Source organism: Amphibalanus amphitrite, unplaced genomic scaffold, assembly GCF_019059575.1.
Source record: "Amphibalanus amphitrite isolate SeventyFive unplaced genomic scaffold, NRLGWU_Aamphi_draft 001505F_arrow, whole genome shotgun sequence".
In the NCBI taxonomy this organism is placed as follows: Eukaryota; Metazoa; Arthropoda; class Thecostraca; order Balanomorpha; family Balanidae; genus Amphibalanus; species Amphibalanus amphitrite.
Window position 1 is genome coordinate 8,081 of NW_024882998.1, and position 24,997 is coordinate 33,077.

Here is a 24,997-nt window from a genome sequence, read left to right on the forward strand (position 1 = left end):
GAATGTCGTCCGTCCAGAAGGGGCCATGGGGGTACCGAGCGCTGCACTCGCCGATCGGTTCAGAGGCGACTCCAGTGGCGGGCATGAGGAGGACTGCACGGGCATAATCGCTCGACGCTGATCGGAGTGTGTTTGAATTGTGTGTGAGGTCAAATAGGTTCACGATAACGTCACTAGCCTGACCTTGGTCCTAGATCTTGAAAGATTTTGGAAAGCTCAATGGATAGTAGGTATGACGATAACACTGGGTAGCAGCTGACACTATCCTTTCCTTTTCATGAAGCTGCATGTTTTATTGATAATGCCTTTCGGTTCGTTATCGAGACACATTTAAGTTCCGTACATACATACTACGCTTCCATGGTACAAGTGAAGCCGATTTCGCAAAATGGTTTCGTTTTCGCATTTAGACATCATTTAACCCGGCAGGCGGTGGGCCTATACCAGCCACCTTCCGCGCGGTGGGGGGGGGGGGCACTTTTTTGCCCCCCCCCCCCGTATCTCCGAAACTACTGGACGGATCCGGAAAATTCAAACGGCGTTCGATAGGCCTGTCAAATTTGTCGAAGGAAACCAAATTTCATTGACCTCGGGGTCACCGATGACGTCACAGGTCAGGTCAAAGATAAAATGTTTCACCGTTCACGGGGCTTCTAGGGAAAGCGCTATAACACCGAGTAAAACGCATTTTGTCGAAAATCAGCGATAAGGCGTCAGTTGTCTAGTACATATGTTGCTATTAGAGGTCACTGGTCATACCAGGTCAGGTCACAGGTCAGGTCACCAAAGGTCACCAAGGGTCACCACATGAGCCCAACTTTACTAAGGTTATGTGATGCATGTTTTATGGCCAGTTTTTCATTTTCAACTCAATGGTGTTGGTTATAAGACCATCAGGTACGGTTGAGGTCACTTTCTGGTGGAGGTCAGGTCAAGGTCAGGTCAAAAAAGGTCAAATTCAAAGTTGATATTTTTGCATAAAATGGGTATCGATTCGATGCAGCTCGTCTTGGGGAGTCTAATGGTGGTCTTTGTTTTGCGCTACGAGGTCTAGAATTGCTAAAAATTGAGTTTGAAAATTTGACGTCATCAATTTTGAACAGTTTTTCGCTATAACTTGACCAAAAAAAGAGGTATCGATCTCAAATTTGGTATGTAGGTAGAAGGCGGTAGGGGCTATCACATATACCTATTCCGGTTTTTTTCGAAATTCACAAAAACTTTTTGGATTTTTTGGCTATTATATTCAAAAAATCTATTTTTTGATTTTTGGGGGTCAAAATCCAAGAAATTCGAAAAACCGAAATAGCAGTTTTGTAGCCCTTTTAATTCTACACCTTTTATGTTGGAAACATTTTTCTGTATCTCTTAACCCTATTCCTGGCGGGGGGGGCCTCAGGAGCCCCCCCTGAGGTTTTTTGGTTATATCTCCCAAACGCGTTGAGCTAGGAAGCTCAAATTTTCTGACTTTTCCTAAAAGGCTTCTACGCAACATGTCTGAAAATTTTGAGTTGATCTGACCTCAGGTCAGGTCACCAGAGGCGGTTTGGTGACGCTACCTCAGAAAAGTTTGCAATCACGCCAGAGCTAGAGTTTTTGACCGATCAATTTCTTCTCTTCAGGGTTTAGTTAGGGTACCAGTATGTGCAATTTGTATATCTCGGAATTTTGATATCGGTGACCTAAGGTCAGGTCAGTTTCGCGACCTCCCCATTATAAGTCAATGGGGGAAAAATCAACTCCCTGTTTTTACCACTAAAACGGGTCGGAATGGCCCCATATGCCATACATGACTTCATATAGGGGAAGCCGGGGGAAGCCCGGGCGCGGGGGAAGCCCGGCCACCCCGTTTCCGGCTAAATTATTCACAATAAGATGCTCAACTGTTTGTCCTTTCAGCGTGGCAGCTAAGGTAACGCCAGCAAAAAAGTTAAGGCTGACAAAAATTGCATATTGTTAAAGTTATAGCGCAAAAATGATATTTTAAGGGTTTTTAGCTAAAAAGTGAGATATCTTGCACTGTTAATGTTATACCATACAGTACTAATATTTATACGAATGTTATGTAAGGACCGTTTAAGTGTTTGTAGTGAGGGGTGACGAGGCAGGCTGGCTTAACTATGACATTTTTTCGAATATCGATGTTCTAAAATAAAAATTAGCACATTGGGGTAACCCCGGGCGAGTGGCCAAGCTTACCCCCAACCGAGAGCAATGCCACTAAACCACCGTTTTCCATGAGATAATAGGTACTGAGCAGGTTTGGTTTACACCTAGATCAAAGATGAATTTCGACAATAAACATGGTATCATAGACAAAGCCAGTCATGTCACTTAAGGTCAACTAAGGTCAAACTACGTTTTTGCAGATAACGCGACAGACAATGAAGCTAGAGCTTCAAAAATGGTGTCGTTGTGTTCTTCTTCATCAGCCGAGTCGAATGATATGCAATATGATGCATTAAGGTAAAAAGAAAAATAAATTTTAAGGAATTTTGAAATACACATTTTTTGTCAATTTTGCATCAGGATTTTCATCGACCTGTACTGTATATGCAGTAGACGCTAGCTAAAATACCAGTAGTAACATAAACTCTTAGATGTCCAGAGCTAGTCAGTACCTTAATATTTCACTTTCCGTTAATATTTGGAAAACACATAATGGTTTCATCAACTCGTTGTAAAGCGCTGGGGAGGTGGCCGGCGTTACCCCTATGCCGGGCTTACCCCAGAAAAATCAACACTTTTTTAAAACTCGATTTTCTCAACCTTATACTTATTCCACGAAACCGAATTTTTGGGAAAACACGGCCAATGAACTTAGCTAGCTAGCAGGATATCAACATTTTATACAGCACGTATGGTATGTAATAAAAATGAAAAAGAGCTTACTATGCCGGGCTTCCCCCGGCTTCCCCTACGATCAACCTTCACTACCTTGAGGTCTGTTTTGCTGTTGGGAAGCTGTGAGGTCATGTGACGTCATCAAAGGTCACCAAAGGTTTTTGGCCAATAACTCCGTACAGGAACAAGATACAGACGCGTGGATGGTCTCATTGTGTTCAGATCGTCAAGACGCATCGAATGATATACATGATGACCTCGAGGTCACGTGACCTGAGGTCAACCTTTGACCTTGACCTTTCGAGGTCAACATATATAACATTCGATGCGGATTGACGAGAGGATCACGATGATGCCCTTAATTTGTTCCTATCTTGACTAATTCGAAAGTTATTCGAGAAAAACTCTCTCCATATCTAGTGCCGCCATTTTTACTTTTTCGACCCCTGTGACGTCATCTTTGACCTGACCTGAAAATGACCTTCGTAAAAATTGTAGATCTTGGCCGTGCGTATCCGATGCCGTTTACTGCTTGTCGCTATCTTGCTTCGTTCTCGAGATCTCAGGGGGGGGGCCGAATCGGCCCCCCCCCGCCAGTTTCTTGTCCCGGCGGAGCCCGCCAGGAATAGGGTTAGGTTTAGGTTTAGGTTTAGTGAGAGTGGACTAGAGTAGACAGGGTCTATTTAGGGTCCACATCATAGTTGGTAAACTGGATTAATACATAGGATCCCTTGTGGTCCAGTACTGGTCCAAGCGGTTTTTGAAACTGTTGACGGATGGTGCTGATACAACTTCATCTGGTGACTGTTCCATGTCGAAACTACTCGCTGAGAGAAGAACCGAGACCTGGCGTGGTGTGCTGCCCTCGTCTTCACCAGCTTCAGGCTATGCCCTCGAGTTCTCTCTTCAGTATTCTTCTTGAAAAAGGAGCCAGCATCCACCCTCAGTTTTCCCGTCAGTATCTTGTACGTTTCAATCAAGTCTCCTCTGAGTAACCTTTGTTTCGTAGTGTAACCGAGGTTAAGCTGTAGGCCTGACAGCTCTTCCCGCGAAACCTTTTTTTGGGTCGAAAATGGCAAAAATGACGTCACTCTGACGTCATTAGCGGCCAACCTATCATAGCCTTTGGAAAAAATTTTTGGTCACCATGTGCGCTAGCTGCTCCCGGGAGGGTACTGAAAGTTTGGTGACGATCGGCGCAGCGGTTCTCGAGATATATCGAAAAAACTAAAGGGGGGGGGGCAAAAAAATGCCCCCCCCCACCGCCTGGAAGGTTAAACCGAAAAGATTGGATAAGGTGCTAGCTAAAGCCATATATCGTCACCTTTTTTTAAACCCCACATTTGTTCTCCGGTGAATTTCAGACAAGTTGGTTAGAGACCTTCAAAAAAGGTACAATCACTCGATTTTTCTCAAGTTTGTCTGTCTTGGCAGATAAAGCAATACCAGAACAGGCCTACGAACACACATATTTGATCAGGATCGGACGATTGGACACTTTTAAAAGGAGATCTTTCGTGCCTCCCGGAAATTCACGGGAGAGCAGATGTGGGGTTTAAAAAAAAGGTGTCGATATAAGTTCATTAGTTTGTTTTGCATAGGGTGAATAGTAACCGAGAAAAACGCATGTGAAACTTCCTTAAATCGAGTTCGATCATATTTTCTGGCAAAGGGAATTTTTATTATAGAAGTCAGATCACCAAGATTTCAAATCAACCGTTTATTTTTTCTTGCACCAAGCAGTCGGCAAAGGAGAGCCTCCTTTGTTCCGAAAATATTGGGATAAATTGGGTTCATCGGCTGACGGCTTCCTCTCGTCACGGGCAACAAGCTCGTTTTTTTTCCGCGAAGCTCTACCTCGATCAGAGGGCGAACGGCTGGGGGGAGGGGGATCCAACGGACCCACCCCCTATGGCATATACGCTCGCGGCGCAAAACACCAATACGAGCGAGGGTTAAGGTCTTAGGCCAACCGGTGACCTCTGAGGTCAGTTCAAGTGGCCTTAGACGGGTTTGGTTTTTGATAAATGATTTCGCAAAAAAAAAAAAAACGGTTGCAGAGACGCGATATCGGCATCATCGTGTTTGTCTCGCTCAGGCGTGTCGAATGGGATATTTTTTGTTCGGGCGAGGTCAACTTGAAGTGTTGACCTCGGGTCGAGGTCAGGTCAGAGCGTCTCAGGTCACAACAGTTGGTCGAAGGAATTCATATCGCATATCATTCGATTCGGCAGGTCCTCCTGAGTCCATTGATGGCCTTCGCGACTCGCTAGCTCAATTTGATCGGGAGTTATTGACGACAAAACTCCTATGACCCTAGTGACGTCACGCAAGGTCAACACTGCAAAAGTGAAGCATCAGACTTTGCAAGGAGTCCATGACATCACGTTTCCGTGTGCTTGAGACAAAGGGTCAAGCCTCACTGCTGTCGGAGCAGGAGTCGGGGACATCAGTGACTGTACCGCTGTCGGTCGCCTCTGTTCAGCTCATGTGTTGCCTATGTTGGCGCGGCTCCCCTCCAGCACGGGCGGAAGGCACGTGCGCACTGAGCGACCCTGTCCCTGCCGCCAGTCACGTCCCGCGCTCGGGATTAGAGTGGCATCGCGTCCTCTGCGACCTAGGACTGGTTGCGATAAATGTACTTATGTAAACGATTTGTAGACCACTGCCGGGCCAGGAGCGAACCTAAATATTGAAATGGAATGTGCTAGGTAAAAATGTGAGTGTTGATGTACATATGCCTGCATGTATTATTCCCCCGACTACGTATGTGCGCTTGTGACCGCATATTTCTATTTTAACGTTCATGATAGTAGCCGAACCTTTACCCCATATATTTCTCACAAACAACTACCTATATGGATATCTGCAATATATATTTCGCCCGCTGGTCGCCCGCTTATATCACGCAGTGTGATGCAACACATGTAATGCGTGCTGGAACACTTCAAAATACACCTCGATAAACCACTCTGTGAAAACGCAGGATGATACGATGTGCGCCAGATAACATACAATACACACCTTCATACATCCGCTGGCAAACATTGGGCAAGTGAGGTATTGTATGAATAAGACGGCGAACCTAGAACAACTGGGTTTGGTAAAATACAGTAGCTAAATCAGTTCAGAAATCAACACACCTCACATAACACACATAGGTACATCATGCATACTCATACATACAAAGGTACAATTCCTGATTGGTGCCCAGTTCGCATCGCGACCCACTAAGTAAAGGCACAAAGTCGCACTGTTGTGAGGAGCCTCTCCTAGATGCCTCAATGAAGAATATAAATGTGTGGGACCCGAAACCGGAAACGAAAGCCTTTGGTTTTCGGCTTTAATAAATTGCCGGTATTGTGTTCAATTGATCATCTTTAGTTTTCAACTTCATTTCACTCGCTCTACTTATTTGGACGACTATAAGGCACAACAACCGTTGACGGAACCGGGAGTCGGGACCACAAACAACTGCGACGCTTCCTCGTCCTTAACATTCCATAGGGACTTGTACAGACATTAAAACACATGTCTTTTTTAACCAATTACACACAATCGAGTGCAAATGAACGACAAAACAGAAAAGGTCAATTTCTTCTAACACCCGCTCCTCCTATAAAATCACTGATCATAAGTCTACAAATTATGAAACGCAATTAAGATATCGTAGCGAGAGAGAACACACTGCAGACTGAACATTGAACAACCATACACTGTGCTGACTTTAGCGGTCCCCTTGAACAAATTGCAGGTCCATCGGCCGTCGTACCACGCTACGCTAAGCACCCCACAGCACAGTCGCCCGTGTAGACCTGCAATACTGCGATACAATGCTATGCTCGTCTTGGATACAAGGTGTTGGGATAAAACGCACGCAAGCGGTCGAAAGACTACACAATCACTAATATTCTCGCATTATTATGATAAATAGGTCCAATTTCACACAGGCGAGTGGAAATATCACCTGACCAAGATGAGTGCGTAAGCACAGGAATGAAACGTGACCATCAGTACGTCTAGCAAACACAGATTAAGTAATTTTTAAAGTTAAAACCACTACTAGGCATTGCCACCAGTTGCAAGAAACTGATAGCTTAAGACCATCGTTTGTGACCACGATATCATCTTAAGTTATCATTCACACCAATTTGGATCATCAGATATTTCAAAGTATTCATTAGAATCACTGGCTCACCAGACAATATTATGCTACACCTCACTCGCGCGGGAGCTCAGTTGCGGAAGTGCTCCTGAATCTCCTGTAGCGTTTTGCCTTTGGTCTCATAGCAGAAGATTGTGACATAGGCCACGCCGGCGAAGCAGACGGCTGCGAAGAGCCAGAACACGCCGGCCTCGGTCATGCCGTCGACGAGCGGCTGGAACGTGAGGGTGACGATGAAGGCCAGCGTCCAGTTGAAGGCGACCGCCACGCCGCTGGCCACGCCCTTCACCTCTGGTGCACACAGCTCGCCTGACGACAGAGAAAACAGCTCTCAGTACAACAGCTCGCCTGGCCGAGCGAAACACATGACCCAGTGCACTACGTAGTACGTACTCAGAGGCGCGTGTTTTTTCAACCGAAGAGAAGCGCTACCCAGAGAATACCCCATTGCACGTCATTCAAAATTGGCTTACACCTCATCCCGGTCAGCTGGCTGCGTGGTCTAGTGGTTGGGGTGCGTGCCCGCCTCGTGATTCAAAGGACATGGGTTCGCAAGGGACTGCTCGCATATATTTTTGGCCGTTGTAGGTTTGAAGGTTGCTAGAGGTTGCAGGTTAGTATAGGTCAGGTTAGGTTAGGTTTATTTTGTTTTGGTTTGGTTAGAAAGAAGCATCTACGGGTAGCACCTCTCCTTGGTTGCACAAACGAAACACGCCTCAGAGGTAGGCTGAAGGCAAACACTGTATGAAAATTCCCATCGATCAGAACGTCTGATTTGCTTGAACTATTGTTCAACGGCGTATAATACGAGCACTGAAACCAGTTAACACCCAACATTTTTTTTTGTAACTTTTGGCAGTTCTGCGGTAAAAAACACAATATACATAGCATGGTCAGAAATTAACGCTAGGCAACTGCTTAAATGAGAAAAAACATAGATAAGCTTGAAGCGGTATACTTACCCATCATGAGCCAGGGAATCGGTCCGAATCCGACCGAGAAAGCGAAGATGAACAACATGAGAGAGACCAGCGGCAGCCAGCCGATGTTTTCCACGTTGCCGCTGCCGTCGAACTTGATGTAGAAGAAGACGCCGAGCGCCAGCAGGCACACGCCCATGATGGCGTCAGAGATGATGAGCAGCACCTTCCTGCCCAGCCGATCCACCAGCACCACGCCGGCGAAGGTCGACAGCATCTGCACGATGCCCACGATGATGGTGGCCAGGTCGGAATCGATCGACGAGCCGGAGTCCGAGAAAATGTCCACGGTGTAGAAAATGACGGCGTTGACTCCGCTGAGCTGCTGGAACAGCATCAGCATCATGGACAGCACAAACGGTCGCAGGTTCTCCCTCTTGGCCAGGTCGCGGAACGAGGCCTGGTTCTCGCGCGACTCCCGGAGCTGCTGGAGCATCTGGTTCAGCTCGCTGGTGACGTCCGCGTTCGGTCCGCGCAGCCAGGTGAGCGTGTCCAGCGCCTCAGCCTCCTTGTCCTGGTCCAGCAGCCAGACGGGTGACTCGCGCAGCCAGCAGACCAACAGCAGCCACGCCGCCGGGAAAAACGACGACGCCATGGCCAGGAAGTTCCAGTGCAAGTACTTGCCCATGATATAGGTAAGCAGGATGCCCAGCGTCACCTGAAACTGGAAGCCGGCACCCATGGCTCCGCGGATGCGGGCCTCGCACACCTCGGCGACGTAGGTGGGCGCGACGACCGTGGTGCAGCCGGTGGCGAAGCCGGTGAGGATGCGGCCCGTCAGGATCATGCCGAAGCCGTTGGCGTATGTGATGAGCAGCCAGCCGAGCATGGCCGGCAGGCTGATGAGCACCATGGCGGTGCGCCGGCCGAACCGGTCCATGGTCGGGCCGCACGCCAGTCCGCCGAACAGGGCGCCCAGCGGCATCATGGAGCCGATCAGCGACACCTGTTTCGAATCCAGCGCTAGGCTGGACTTTTCCAGGTCGGGCCCGGCCGGACTCGAGTAGGCCAGCGTCAGACCGGCCACCAGGCCGCCGAAACAGGCTGTCGAAGGGAGGAGCGCACTGTCAGACGGCGGCGACGCGTGCTCGGACGGCGCACCCGCTACACACAGAACGTCGCCTGAGGTGGCGCGCCTTGAGAACAAGAACCCGAAGTAAGTACATACATACATACATGCTGGTCGCTGACGCTGTACATGCTGTACATGCTGGTCGCTGGAGCACTCGCTGTGACACTAAGCATCAATATGCCTAAAAATACACAAACATGTATAATTTTCTACAATAAATCACGCTCCCCACTCCCCCGATTTAATGGCAATATGCATGTCACTTGCGTCAGCCGTTTTATGATGGCCACTATCTGGTTTGCACTAGTTGTCGATAGATACGGTCCTCCGCAATCGACCACGATAAAAACTCTGCATACAAGACACACGTGAGCCCTGAGCACACCGAATTTCCTCTCTCGGACACTACTTTGTGCGACACGCCAAACAGCACGGTTTAGCCTCCAGAGGGCAAAAACTCCAAAAATAGCCGTTTTTACGAAAATCGTTTTTTTTTCGGCGATAACTTTTGACTCAAAAGAGCCATGACATTACTTTTGCCAGCATCGTGTTCCTCACGTCGAGACGCGTCGAATGAACTATAAGGTCAACCTTATAGTTCCTTATAGTTATAGTTCCTTAACCTTATAGTTAAGGTCAACCTTATGAACCTTGAACGGTCAACTTGAAAATTTGACCTCAGGTCAAGGTCATGACCTGACCGGAAAAGGTCATGTTGCATATCAGTCGATCCGCAACGTCGAGCCGAACACATCTAAGGCGTTTTCAGCGCTCTAGCACGCCTCTATCAGAAGTTATTAGCGAAAAACTGTTAGATTCTGTTCGTGACCTGAGATGACCTCGGGAACATGAGGGGTCACAGTTGCCATGTTCCGGTTCAGTGTGTCAATTTTACCTACATCTCGATGTTTGAGAGTGTCTAGAATTTAGCGTTCGTGAAAAACAGACGCTTTTCAATTTCTCCCATTGACTTATAATGGAGAGGCCGCAAAATTGACCTGACCTTAGGTCACCGATATCAAAATTCCGAGATATACATTTTATAGATAATGTTGCTCTAATCAATCGCTGAAAGTTTCAAGGCAATCAATCAATCGGTGTAGCTATGACGAGCATTCTCATTTTTTTCTGAGGTGAGGTCACTTGGCCGTTACCTGGTGACCTGATCTAAAGCGACCTGGGTCTGAAATTTTCACATGTGCGGAAAGGATGCACGAACAGGTGTACCAAAAACGGCGGCGCTCCGCGGTTTTGAGATATCTGCGAAAAACTGCAGGGGGGTGTTTGAACACCCCCCCCCCCCGGCCCGGCGCGGGTTAAGGGCCCTGCATGGCTTTCTCAGAGGCTGACATATCGCCCTGCGGGACCTTCATGAGCCTCAAAAACCTCTATGGCCCCCCCTCAAGCCTGGGGTAACTAGCTTTCCTCAAGCATAAAATCCCTGAGTCTTGAGATGAGCGCATTAGACATGAACTAGGCCCTCAATAGACATGTGGTGAGTTGACCTACATATATCAAGCATGATATCGGCTCAATCAGCATTGGGATAGGCCCTCTCAGACCCAGACCAGGCACGGAGTACGGACCCTCCCACACATAGGATGCTCCTTTCATTCCTGGGATGAGCCTTCTCAGGCCTGAACTGGGCCCTCTCAGACCTGAAATGGGCCCCTCTCAGGCCTGAAGTGGACCCTCGCAGGCCTCAAATAGGTCCTCTAGGGCCTGAAATGGGCCCTCTCAGGCCTGAAATTGGCCCTCTCAGACCTGAAATGGGCCCTCTCAGCCCGGAAATTGTCCCTATCATGTCGAAAATGGACCCCCTCATACCGTAACAGGGCCCTCTCAGGTCTGAAATGGTGCCTCTTATGCCTGAAATGGCCCCTCTCAGGCCTCAAACGGACCCTCTCTGGCCTCAAACGGGCCCTCTATGGCCATAAACAGGCCCCTTAGGCCATAAAATGGACCCTCAAATGCTTGAAATGGGCCCCTCAGTCCTGAAACGGGCCCTCTCAGGCCTGAAATGGGCCCTCTCAGGCCTGAAATGGACCCTCTACGACCTCAAACAAGCCCTCTAGAGCCTGAAATGGGCCCTCTCAAGCTTCAAATGGGCCCCTTCAGGCCTGAATGGGCCCTCACAGGCATCAAATGGGCCTCTCAGGCCTGAAATGGGCCCTTTCATGCTTCAAATGGCCCCTTAATGCCTGAAATGGGCCCTCTCAGGCCTGAAATGGCCCTCTCATTCCCTGGAACGGGCCCTCCTAGGCTTTGGATTAGTTCAATCGGGCCTTGTATGTACCCTCTTAAATCATATAATGGGACTATAAATCCTAAAGGGGGGCTATCAGGCCTGAAAACTATTTTTCAGATCTATAACGGACGTTGACATTATTATTAATAAAAAAAAATGTCAGGCTGCATAACGTTACAGTTCGAATCGACGGTGGGCCCCTAGGATAAGAGACGGGGGTGAGATCTCACCCTTTCACCCCCCCCCCCGGATTGCGTATTTACAAATTGCAACCGAGCTCCGCCGTGGGGTAAGGTGGGCAGGGGTTTTCGCACTACGGCTGCGGTTGAACTACCGTCTGTGGTAGAAACTTCAGGGCGATGACGCGTTTCATACGAAATCTGGCGCAATGTTTGTTTGCTTCTGAACTTGTACTGTTATTGCTGTGAATTCTTGAAGTGGGAGTGTTTCAATAACAATTTGTGGATTATTTGAGTTTCTTTATATAAACATAGAATAGTATTATGAAACATTGTGTGGAAACTGCAAATACTGATATGATCAATTACTTAGCTTGGGAATTGATACACATTTTGTTGAGATTTGTCTGACAAATGGTGTGACAAACCTCAAGCATATCATGATCTGAAGCTGTTGCAACAAATCAAAATTGCTTTGTTGGAAAGACTGGAGCATGGTTCAAGATGGTGTGTAAAAATTCAAGATTTGTGGGAAAGCTTGTGACTGTAGAACGGAAACAGTTCTATATGATGGCTCAATCAAACATGGAAATGGCCGACAAAAGTAGAGTTTCAACATTCAGCATGTGAGAATAACTTCAGAAATTCACAATTCTTGTAGTATTGCATTCTTCTTATGTACAGTTATAGGTTTTGTTAGGGTATTTGTAATTCATTGTGTCAGTTGAGATATAGATGGATTGCGGACAAATTTTAGAATCATTGCATGGAAGCTAGGTATAAGTTACTTGTTCGGTAGAAAGGTATTGATGATTGCCATGAGAAGGTTTTTTATGATTTAATATATGGTCGTTGTTGTGCCTACAAAAATGCAAGCTTACTAGCAACTAGTTTCTGAATCAAATTGAAAGTATTTGCCATGAATGTAAATATGTACCTGCAAAGTATGTCAATAAATTTGTGTGATGTTGACCAGAGAGCTTCATCATCTGGGCATTTATGTCGCTTCTTGCATTAGGTGTTAAGCATAGTAATTACGGATGAACTTTGTGCCAATATCTTCAATGCACAATGTATGTAGCATGTCTACAACTCTCACTGATCCTAGCTATAGGCATTTGGCACCAGCAAGACCAAGGGCATGAACTTCACAGTTGCTCAACCTTTTGTTAGGTACCACCACTCACCAGTCACTTTTTTACTTAGGTGCACATAGCAGTGCACACGCCACACAACAATGTGCAGAGGGCCTACACAAAAACAACATGACTAGTGTGCACTATGCACAGGATTGTACCCTGATTATTTGAATATTTTGATAACTCAACAGTCAACAGTCAGGAGTAATTATTGAATATCACATTTATTATACATCACTTGTCAAACAAGAGCATGATGACACACATTTTGACAAGCAATCATGGTAGTATTTCAATAAGTTGGACAGTCATCTCCCTGGGCGTCATTTTTCCAGGAAGGTACCTCTGCACTCTGCAGGTGTTGTGGTAGGCTAGGTTGAACTGGGTCAAGTTAGGCGAAGTAAGGTGGTTAGGACCCGGTCGGACCGTAAGGCCGTCAGGTTGATTTTAATCTTTCATTCTGATTTGACATAACCTATTACCTATGTTTTTGCTCCAGCCTGAATTTCATTAGGTAATGAGTTAATTTTGCTTTGTTTTTATCTGTCTTGTTTTGTGTTTTTGTCCCTTATATTTTGCCCCATAGGCAAGGGTGGAGCTTTTCCAGGGAAGGTGGTGGAGCATGATTAGAGGCGCTCAACCAGACGGCATATAGGAGGGCACGGTTTCTGAACGCGCACTGATGCCTGATTCAAGCCACTCTGTCTTCATGCGTGGCGGCGCGCTACTTAAAAGTCCCTAAAAGAACGGGAAGTGATGGCGATAGAACCTTCAATCATTCTGGGCTAACGCTTATGACTTGGAAAAAGTCGCTATCCCAATTCAATCAAAAACCTGTGGGCTCTTGTTCAGCAGGAGGTGTATGAAGAGCCACCCGCCATAAGCACTGCTCAACCGCAGGCACAGGTTTAGACGGCGTTGGTCCGCATCAAAGCCAGTGTGCTGGAGAATCCATTGGCTGAAATGCTCCAGAACATTCGCCACTGTGTGGGTTCCTCATTTCCTCTCTGACTGTCCTTTGAAACCACTCCAAAGATATGCGGAAACCAACGAGGTGAGTAAACTGTGTTTTTATGAAAGGTGGCTACTGGCTACAAGCTCAGTTAAAAGAAAAAGTACCAGATTGTTTTGCTTTTACAGCGGGAAGAAAGGTGTCTGGATAATTTCGTTACACCCGCTGTGATGTTCAAATGGTTGCTAAATTCGAAATCAGCTCCAAAAACTAGCCTAGAAACATGTAAAACTCGAAAAAGTGAACCGAGGTCATTAAAGGTCATTGAGCTGACCTGACCTTCAGGTGACCTTGACACCCACCCTAATGCATGGGACCAGCATCATATCACATGTTTCAACGCTTGAAACCACGTGAAAACTGCAACCGCGCGGCTAATGCGAGCCGACATACGCCGAATCGCGATTCGGGCCAAACATGGTCTGGAGAAATAAGTCACAGGTCAAAGGTCATTTGGGTCAGGGTCATGAAATTTTCAGGGTAGGTGTAAAATTGATAAAATCGGGGGTATTGAAAGTTTCGTCGCGATCGGACGGTTTTTACGCGAGTTTCAAACCGATAAAGCTCACCCAAAAAGGCAGAAATATGCACATGCGATATCCTATACTGCGAAAAAAGGTGCATCATTTTCGAACGTCGCCGACAAATTGTAATTACCCTAAGCTGAGGCAGATGTATGGTAGAAAATCCCCCAAGTGAAATACACTACGGCGGAAATAAAATACCCTACGGCGGAGCTCGGTTGCAATTTGTAAATACGCCCCCCGGATTGCGCCATTGAGTACCTAGCGCGCGCGGACCAGGTGTCCAGGATGGCAAAACTGCAGAGCAAATCGTCCCGTAGAGGGGCACTCGGCATGGTTGCCGGCTAAATGACCCACGGCCAGGTCGCCGAGGCACTGAGCATGAGTTGCCGCACGATTTGGCGCTCGTTGTCACGCGACAAGAGCGGATAGACGCCTGAAAACATGCCCGGGCTGGGCTAACCTGGGCTAATCCATACGAAAACTGGCAAGGAGGGTGATTGCCAACAGTCATCCAGTCTCCAAGTGGACAATCCATCGGTACCGAAGGTTGTCTCTAAAGCTGAAGCCCACCAAGCCACGTCTCCAGCCGAAAACTTCTGCTGAACATGTCCAGGGCCATCTTTCAACAGGTGGGCGCCCCGGCTCATCGAGCTAGAACGACGCAGGACTGGTGCAGATCGAACTTCCCAGCATTCTGGGAGAAGGACAAATGACCGGGGAATAGTCTCGACCTGTCGCCGAGAGAAAATCTTAGGGCGATCGTCCGGTAAGAGGTGAATAAAATGACACCAGGATAATCTGAAGGCACGCTGACCAGGAACGTAACGTTCGATCAATATTCAATCTGGTCCAAGATCAGTCCACAGAAACTGGACATGTTGATGTCTGATGCCCCGGACCGTAAGCTTGCCGTTATCAGGGAGAAGGTGGGATACATATGCAAGAAAAGCGCACCTCTCATGTGTTATTTTCATGCAATTGACGCTGGAAAGGTGTGGCATCATTTTTGGGACACCCTGTATGTACAGGTAAGCTCCATCCCTCCTTTGTAGCACTTGCGGCATAACGAAATGCAACATCTTTGTATTATGAGGTTATCGGTGGAGCCAACAAATAACTAAATGCACGTAACTACTTTGTTGACTCCGCCGATAACCTCATAACACAAATATGTCCCTAAATAATCAACATCTTTGCATATCACTGATCAGTTTAATGAGAGACAAAAGATGCATATCATAACTTCAAAGACAAATAACTTCGCCTCACTGTTTTCTGATCGGAAACGCCGTCGCCTGACCTTGGTAGACGTCCTTGGACCTGATGAACCTGAGGTTGCAGAGCCACGAGCATTGAGCATACAGCTCCAGCAAGAGTCGGCAAATAAAATAGGTCGCGATAGGACAAGCATTGCTCTTATCTGACGACGTACAGACACACATCAATTTTCCTGTAGACGAGGGTGAGCATAGGTACAAACATTAAAGGGACCCTCCCACCTTAACATTAGTTTTGAGTTGAGATAGCCAAGTTTGCGGCCAGGCTCAGAAACCACTATTTATCCTGGTCGCAACCCCCGCAGCTTTATGGTGTTCAAGAAATTTCTTCCCTTTACTTGCAGGGTGGGACCAGCGTGGTCCCTATCTCTTAACCATTACGGGAATCTGATGACGTCATCAGGCTTTCGAACGTCCGTAAAATGTTTGACTAAAACGTTTTGTAGCACGCGGTGGTATATGCTGCTTTGCGCGCAACAAATGCCGCACTTTCAAATAAAGTCGCTAGGAACAGCGGAGATCCCAAAAAGTAAACAAAAGTAAAAGTCTAATATCTTGAAAACCGGTGAATATTTTTCGATGAAATTTGGTAGATATTCGTTTTTGCTCTTTCTGAACCGAGCGACATCACTTTCATGCCAATTCATTAACTTTTTTGAAGGTGGGAGGGTCCCTTTAAAGGCATGGATAAATATCACACCATTAGAGATAGCTTCATTGAAAAGTCATCTGACAAAGCCTTGAAAACTTCTTTTTTGAACGTACCACAAGCGCATTTCGCACCAATACGCGTCATTGTTCAAGCAGTTTGATGTCGGTTTCATTAAAACAAATTAGTAGGTGAACGGAAGCCGAACATCGTCCTGTGCCTTACCAGACATAGTTCATGTCACCATCATGTGTCCACCACATGCGCCGCCTACGTACTGATGATGGCTGGGGTAGGGATACTTCAGTTCATATGATATCGATTAATCTCGAGTGGACGGTGTAACACTCGGGCTGTTGCATAATAGCATCCGTGTGTGTAGCTTTAGTCATTAGGCAAATACCGGGATGACAGCTTCAGTTCGGCTAAAACGACGAGCAATGCCGACAAAAGTAAAACGCTGTCAATTAAATGAGTCAAGCAATAGGCTGACTGGCCACACAGCCTCAAAGACAAGGCAAGAAAAAAAAACTAAAACAAGTGAGCAAACCTGCTGTGGGAGCAAGAAATGTCAAAATTAGATATTATGTTGTATATACTTATAAGATGTTAAATAAAGATTTATGAAGCATATTACCAGTCAATTTCGCCCGACGTAGCCTCCATCTACGAGCATTACGATGGAGAATGCACCTGTCGGCGCAGTTTGGATGCAGTTTGGAAGCGGAACAACCATCTGACGGCCATGTAATCAAATCTTTGAAGAAAATCTCTTTCCATAAACGCGAAAAGGAGCCCCCTCCCCCATAAAAAGATGCAAGCGGATGTAGCCGCAGTGCTGAAGTCGGTGGAGTACGGAAGCTACAAGCTGAACGAGTGTTTAACTTGATTGGTGCAACGCAGAGCAAAAAAGTGGGATCAAACCCCATAAGGCTCAGGGTGCAATGGGTACAAGCATGGGCGTCGCCACAGGGGGGGATGGGGGGGGACACCGTCCCCCCCTGGAGTGAGGGTGGGGGGGATTATCCCCTCCTCAAATTGAATGTCAATCGAAGTTTTCGAGCTGCTTTTTCTCAGTTACCTGTCATGCTGCGGAAAAAAAGAAGTAATCCTTTACTGAACAAGTTTTTTCACTACATTTTGAGCAACTCAGTAATTCCCATGGGCGTCAAAACCGGGGGGGACGGGGGGACGCGTCCCCCCAGTCGAGGAATCCGGGGGGACGTCCCCCGCAAAAATATCCCCATGAATGATTTAAAAAGTGACCTACGACATTGGTGTATTGTCGTTTTGGGATGAATTTGCGGATACCTACTCGTATACAAATTGAATCTGCGAATTGCTGACACTGTACCCTTGCTTACAGGGCTGCGGAGTAGATGATTTTGGTAACTCCGACTCCGGCTTAAAAAAAAAAAAAACGCTCGGAGTCCCCACTCCATCCCCGACCACGGCATCCCTCGGCCCGCATCGGAGTGAAAAAAACATGTGATGTGATGCTTTTGTCTCTTTGAACGTTTCTTGGCACATTAAAAGATAACATTGCCTACGAGGTGCAGCTCTGGACTGTCCGTCCCAGGTCCTCGATAGGGAGCCAAAGCTCCAGTTGTAGGGGCGACCATATCCAACAAGGGCTGAAGACCTGTCCCAAAGTCTCAGAGTGCAGTAGGACTACAGCTTGCAGAGACCACACATTTTACATAGGATTTTCGTAATAGTCAAGACCTTTAGCTCACTCTCAAACGGCCCTGTTCCCGTTCGAGGCCATCCGACAGCAGAAGGTCAGAAGGTCACCATGGCCTTTGAACGCTTGATGCTTGAGGGTGAGAGGACCTCGTCCTGGTCTGAGAGAGCCCAGGAGGACGTAATGCTCAGTATGCCCCTACATTGGTCTTACCATGACCCCTACAATCACCACAGCCAACAGAATCTCCAGCTCTTATTCGACCCATCCTCGGGGATGACGTTGACTCTGACTTCAGAGTTGAAGTCTGTTACGATTTTGGTGACTCCAACTCCGTATCCGACCAAACCGTCACCGAAGTCGACTCCGACCCCGCAGTCCTGCAGCTACACTGCACAGAAGTTGGAAAAAAGCTGTACCTATGGTTGACAGCGGTTTACAGAGGACCACACGATTTTTTAGAAGCAGGGCTGCTGGACTTGGTGACCAGACCCTAACTGTCCTGGTATCAAACTTATTACGCGGGATGCAAAATTTATGCGTTTTGGGACTGTTTTGCCAAGAGTTTTTGCCAATTTTCGCGGCGCTTCGCGCCGCCAATTCATGCACAGGTACAAAAGAGTGTGACTAATAACGCCTCCACGCGAGAACATGAGAACATGTGTATTGTGTATGCGTTACAAGTAGTGCATAGGCCTGAAATTGTACGGTAAACTAACTAACTTTTGGGTTTTTAGTCAGCCAATCCGTCCCCCCCAGTCAAAAATCCGTGGCGCCGCCCCTGGGTACAAGCCTGCTGTTTCAGGTCTACGTAAATGACGAGATTGTGAACTACTGGATCATCTACTGTCACGTCTGTGTATCGTGGAGTCTCTACACAGACAAGGTCAAATGATGCGCACTTTGAATGTTTGTGGGGTTTCAGTTCGTATCAAAAAGCCCATAAACACACCCACAATGACAAACAGCGCGCGGAGCGGCGGGGGGGGGGGGAGGGAGTGGGGTGAACTCCGATACCGCTGTCTGGCCGATCATGTGCCAGCGGTCACCTGACCCGAGCGGCAGATACCTGACCCGAGCCGCCGATACCGCCGGAATGCTCGAGTGCCGCCACCAAGTGCTCCGATTCGGCACGAAAATCCGCAATGACAGGCCCGGTCTGGGACGGCCCGCCGCAGGGAGGCGAAACAATGAGATTGGACACGAGGGAAAGCGGACTTACGAGCAAATAAACATTTAGACGAGGCACTGAAAGACAGGGATTAATATATATATAAAAACGACAATATATTCAAATACACAATTAAAAAACATATTTTATATATAACAGGGATAAAAGATAAAACAAGTGGAGGTTCCTGCCTCCACAAAATGCTCACACAATATAACATGAATGAATCTGTACCTCTAAAGTTGTCAGATGAGCCATGCATTTGTCGTACTCGGTCACTTCACTAGGACAGATAGTGAGCCCGTGAGACATCTGTGCACTTGCATCATATTCGTATTACGGCTAACTTCTGAGGCGGCGGGCGGCCACCACAAGCAAGCTAGAACGCCGCATCGTGATGAACTTAACACAGCCATGTTGGGCAGCGACCCACTTCAAGTCACCGCCTCCAAGCTTTGGACGGAGCAGACCAGAAGCGACTTAACCCTCGCCGGCCGAGGGGGGGGGGCGGGTGCCGCCCCCCCCATAGGGTTTTTTCGCGATAGCTCCGAACACGCTGGCGATAGAGAGCTGAAACTTGGCATACCTGACCTTTGATCCAAGCCGCATCTTTTGACACCAACCGCATTTTTGGGTCAGGTCAGGTCACTGACCTATGACGTCATAAGTGAACCTCTGCACGGTCTTCAGATGTCGCAACTTCGCAACGCCCTCACTGCCAGAGGAGATGTCACAGGGAAATGAAACTTGCAGGATCTAGTAGCCATTATGAGTCCCACAACTTGTATATCTCGGATTTTTCCTAAAGGTCATATGAGGTCAGGTCATTTTCGTGACCTCACCATTATAAGTCAATGGGGAAAAATGAAAACTGCTATTCTGGCGCCGGGAACGATCTCCAACTATCTCAAGCACACAGAATCGTGATTTTATGCACTCCTTGCAAGGTTAGATGCGTCACTTTTGCAATGTTGACCTTGCGTGACGTCATTTATGACGTCATCAAGGTCATATTAGTTTTTCGTCAATAACTCTTGATCAAATTGAGCTAGCGAGTCGGAAAAGCCACCAATGGACTCAGGAAGACCTGCCGAATCGAATGATATGCGACATGACCTCTTTCGACCAACTTCGTGACCTGGGGGTGCTGACCTGACCTTGACCTGAGGTCAACACCCCAAGTTGACCTGACCCGGACAAAAAGTATACCATTCGACGCGCCTGAGCGAGACGAACACGATGCTGCCAAAATCGGCGCTCTGCGGCCGTTTTTTGCGAAGTTATTCACCAAAAACTGAACCGTACCTTGGGGCACTTGACCTGACCTCAGAGGTCACCGGTTGACCTAGGACCTTAAAATCGGGTACCAATCTCTGCGTCTCGTAACGGCGCACACGCTCGTTTTTTCCGCGACGCGCTAGCTCCACCAGGGGCGAAACGGCGAGGGGGGGGTCGTACCCGCCCCCCCCCTCGGCCGGCGCGTATGTAGAAAACCAATAGGTCCGGCGAGGGTTAATCGCTGGTATAATGCGTGTTGAACTTGACCCGCTAACAACATCACAGAAGACAGTGTTTGCTTTGATAGGAAATGTGCAAAAAAGCGGATCTAGTTAGAGGCTGTGCTGCACGTGACAGGAGCCGAATAACTCACAATTTACTCAGAAACAAGATGGTTGTTCTGCGTAACGCTTGAGGCAAGGTGTTAGCTACTATTACTATTACTATAAGGTGTATGCTACTATTACGTTAATCGTTTGTCACACATTTAAAGCCATACACAAATCTCACTTACACCCATGCTATTTACTAACCTTATGTCGATAGCAGGGGCAATGATCGCTTAAGCGCCAACATCAACATTCGTGCTGCGAGTTCACTTCAGATTCATAGGCTGCGGAACGGGGAGGGCACCGGGGCACCATGCCCCCCTTGATTTTTCCATTTTAACATTAGCCCTATGGGTGTTGCATGGAAAGAATGGGACCAAAAGTCGCCAGTGCACCCCCCCCCCCCTCCCCCTAATTGAAGGTGTTCCGCCGCTACTGTTCAGATTATACCTATATTGGGTCATTTGGGCATAATTCCATTTAGAATTGTTGAACATTCACTTCCGTACTGTAACACCATTTTAACTCGAATCAACTTCATGTGGCACCCTTTCTCCTGATGTATACTTTCAGAACTATTCTGGCGATGCCTCTTGGACCAAATAGGGAACGCCAGTTTTTTCAACGCTGGCCATTAAATCATTTTTTCCCCAGAACTATGGAACCGTGGCTATTTCTGATCCCGAAATTGCCGTAGTGTTTTAGGCGGGATTTCAAACGTACACTATCATTTCAACAGTCCTCGCCGAGGTGCGGCCAGGGCCGAGTCTCTTTTTGGGACACTCACCGGTGATGAGGTGAACGTGTTTTCCAACCATTGAATAGCCCGGCTTGTAATAGGGAAGTAGGCACGTATAAGTAAGTGGGCAAGTAACAAGTTTCAATAGTAACACTAACGTTTCCCTTTTAACTTTGCATGTGGTCTGGTATCAATAATCAGATAGTCCCATATTTCGATAGCGTCAAACATATCCATCCCTCTTGCTTCATTATGACGTGGATGGCGAAAAATGATTGGTGTCTTTGGCATCCTACTGTCATTGGTATAGAGGGTCAAATGTAGCGTAAGTGATCAAAAGTCAAAAACACAAATGTTGAGAATTTGCGGCTAAATACGTGCACAGTCACGTGCTTTGCACATTTCATGTTACTTTTGTTATCAGATACTTTTTGACAAATCTAGTGAGACACCCGGTAGGTACACTCATTGTCCGACCGTTCTACACATACACCCGAGCCGGACGCAGGGCTCGGGGACGGTGCTTACCGCAGAGGCTGGCCAGCACCTGGTTCTTGAGGCTGCTGGTGCCGCCATGTTGGCCAGCACCACTTCCCACAGAGTCGGTCATGGGCGCTCCGGGCGGCTCCCCAGTGTCCTCAGGCGGCAGCAGCGGCTCTGAGTCGGCCGCCGCCGCCCGCGCCGCCGCAGAGCGTCGGTGCGCCATATCTTATCTGCGGCGATCACGGGTCAGATGCGGAGGTCAGCAGAGGCGGCAGATTGGTCGCGCCCCGACCACGCCCAGTGCTGCCCCCGGGCGGGCCTCAGTGGCCGACCGTGTGTCCGTGGCAGTGCTCAGCTCCGCGGTCCCGGGACGGACATTGGAGCCACATCCGCGGTCCCAGGGACGGACATTGGGAGCCACATCCGCGGTCCCGGGACGGACATTGGGAGCCACATCCGCGGTCCCGGGACGGACATTGGGAGCCACATCCGCCGCCCTGGGGCGAACATTTTAACAACTTTTGCAGTCCAAAGATTTGTATGTGCTTGTATTGCAAAGATCATATTTTGAACTTGTAATCATATTTGCATAGTAAATTTAATATGTTGCATTTCTACCTATTAACCTGGTTAACAGGCATCAAGGGAAATCTATAGGATATTAAGGGCTGTAGGTTTCATATACTTTCAGTGAATTCAACTCTAGACTCCAGCCCCAAAATTGAGCCTGACTCCCACTCCAGTTCAGAGTTCAGACTCCAGGATCCCAATTGAACTCTATGTATGCCATGATAGCAAACTTCATGGTTGATATGCTTTTTACCTTACCTGAAACAAACCTCTGCGCATTCCAAAATCCTACTTTATAGATAGGTAATATCAAATATGTTGAATTAAAAGCAGGTTCTAATGCAACTGTTATCCACTGATTTACATACTAAAAACTTTTGTTCAAAGCAGGAGTATGGCTTTACTTTGACAGAACTGTCATGGACCTCAAAACAGCATGTAAACATTAGCTTGAGCAGGCAATTTTAAGTTGTCCTGTGCCAAGGAACATAGTACCTATTTTGTGCCAACTAAACATCAGCAAGATTTTTGTGATTGACTCCAGAGTCCAGAGAGAAGTGAGAACTGTCAACTCAGACTCTGACTTGGCAGCCCTGGTGATAGCTTCATTACTCAAAGAGAACAATGTTGATGTGCATACTGGTACTGCAGGCAGATGACCAGAGTAAAACCTGCACCACACACCAGTGTTAGTCGAGTGATTCTGCACAAACAAAATCTCATCAAAATTACCAAGCTATGCAGCCTGGCCTTGCACTCAATAATGATAAGTTACATTTAAGAGCTACTAGTCATTCAGCATTCATGAAAATGATCTAAAAATGAAGGTCAAAAGTTCTAAAATAGGGGAGCTCAGTCAAATCAAGTAGGCACCTAGCCAAAATATACGTAGACAATAGGAAATTTCTAGATTAACAATTGTCATATATTCCGACAAATCCTGCCAAAACACATGAGAAATACTGATACATCAGATTGAGACCGAAAAAGTACTGTAAAAGTTTAAGAAGTGGAAGAGCTCGATGTTGAACTGGCAGCTGAGATCTAAGCCTGCGCTGAGAAGGGACGATATTGAGTGAGCTTAGCAATATCTCCTCACAGTCAATACCTAATAGATGCGCCGGAAGCCACAATACAAGACTAAGAGCACGCAATGGTAAATAAAATCAACAAACTCTTCCATAAACAGCATACAAAAACAGCACACTGAGGTGTGCTATAGTTATGTTTGTTTACAGGCACAGGCGCAATAGAACGAAAACAGAACAGAAGCGCCAAATATGACGACATTCTTATAAGGAACAGCGTAGGTAAATCCCCAAAACGCTATGGACTATAGGAATGAGATAGACCACACCAAGGTATCGAAAAGTGAGTTCTTGAAGATGACATGTTCTTTTGATGAATTTGGCTACACTCTAAGCAGTTTTATTGAACCGTAATTCTATGACATATGATCAAATCTAATAAAGCTAGAGCGCAAGGTTACCAGCGAATGGCAGCCTCCTACCGTACGGTATCATCGTAGACATTCTCCTGTGGGATAGGGAGCATGGGTGTAGTTTTCCAAAAATCATTGGGGGTGCTCAATAGCTTTCAGAAAGGCATGCCATAGTTTTTGTAGTTTTTTTTAGCTGTTCTTTTTTACTGTAGCCATCAGGCATCATGCAAGAAATGATGTTAAATCGGTTCGAGAGCTTGTTTTAATAGCGCCACTGTAAAACAATTTTGGCTCACCCAAGGCATTAACCCGCTTAACCCGCGCGGGGCTGGGGTCTCCAGCCGAACGCGCGGGGTTGGGGGGATAAATTTTACCCCCCTGTTATCTCCCGAACTAATGGTCCGATTTGGAAAATTCAAACGCCAGTCGAAGGATCTCATCACGAATAACTAAAAACATGAACTTAATTTTAAGTTTGAGGTCAAGGTCAAGGCCAGGTCAAGGGTACAAATTGCAAGTTTCTACAGTATCGGCCTTGCACCGTAGTTGCCGAAGAATGGAGTCATGGACTGAGACTGATTGCCCAAAACGTGTTTGGGCCTGACCTTGGCCATAAGTTTGGCAGGCCAGATTTTGTAATGGACCATTTTGAGTCAACTTTGAGAAATACATAACGTACAACGGTGGTAAAATCGTTGCTATAGGTATAACACAGTTTACCCGCTCCGGGTGTGAGGAAGGGATGTGGGGCAATGAGTGCACTGACGTGGCGCCCTCGGAGGGCCGGTATGGGATTAAAGCTCAGCTACACTAAGGGCTTGTGTGATGCCTTCAGTTATCGGTGGCACCCTCAGAATCACCGGCGTAGGGCCCTCAGAGCCGCCGGTAAGGGAGGCACCGGTGTGGGGCCGCCATGCAGGTGTCGGTGTGGACGATCAGAGGTGCTAGTGTGATTCTCTCAGAGGCGCCGATGAGGGTCCTTACAGGCGTTGCTCCGAGCCCTCATAGACGCTGGTGTAGAGCCGTTACAGGCGGGTGTGGGGCCTTTAGAGCTGCTGAAGCGAACTCTCTACAAGCCGGCAGGGGGTCTCAGTGACCGCCGGTCCTTAGCGGGCTTAGGCCGGCAGAAGAAGTCCTGCGGGGTCCTAAGAGACCGACATGGTACTGTCAGACGCCGGTGGGGCCCTAAGGGTCACCGTTGTGGGGCCCT

The 24,997-nt window shown here is 47.4% G+C and overlaps 1 protein-coding gene across 1 annotated transcript; it reads right to left on the reverse strand.

The window, feature by feature from the left end:
• Positions 1-5,701: 5,701 nt before the first annotated feature.
• On the reverse strand, positions 5,702-23,586 carry LOC122373500 (facilitated trehalose transporter Tret1-like). The gene is made up of 4 exons (XM_043351626.1): positions 23,455-23,586; positions 21,822-22,006; positions 7,972-9,033; positions 5,702-7,318 (listed from the first exon to the last, which is right to left on the reverse strand). The coding sequence occupies exons 2-4, from the start codon at positions 21,997-21,999 to the stop codon at positions 7,080-7,082; spliced, it is 1,479 nt and encodes a 492-aa protein (XP_043207561.1). The 5' UTR covers positions 22,000-22,006; positions 23,455-23,586; the 3' UTR covers positions 5,702-7,079.
• Positions 23,587-24,997: the final 1,411 nt, after the last annotated feature.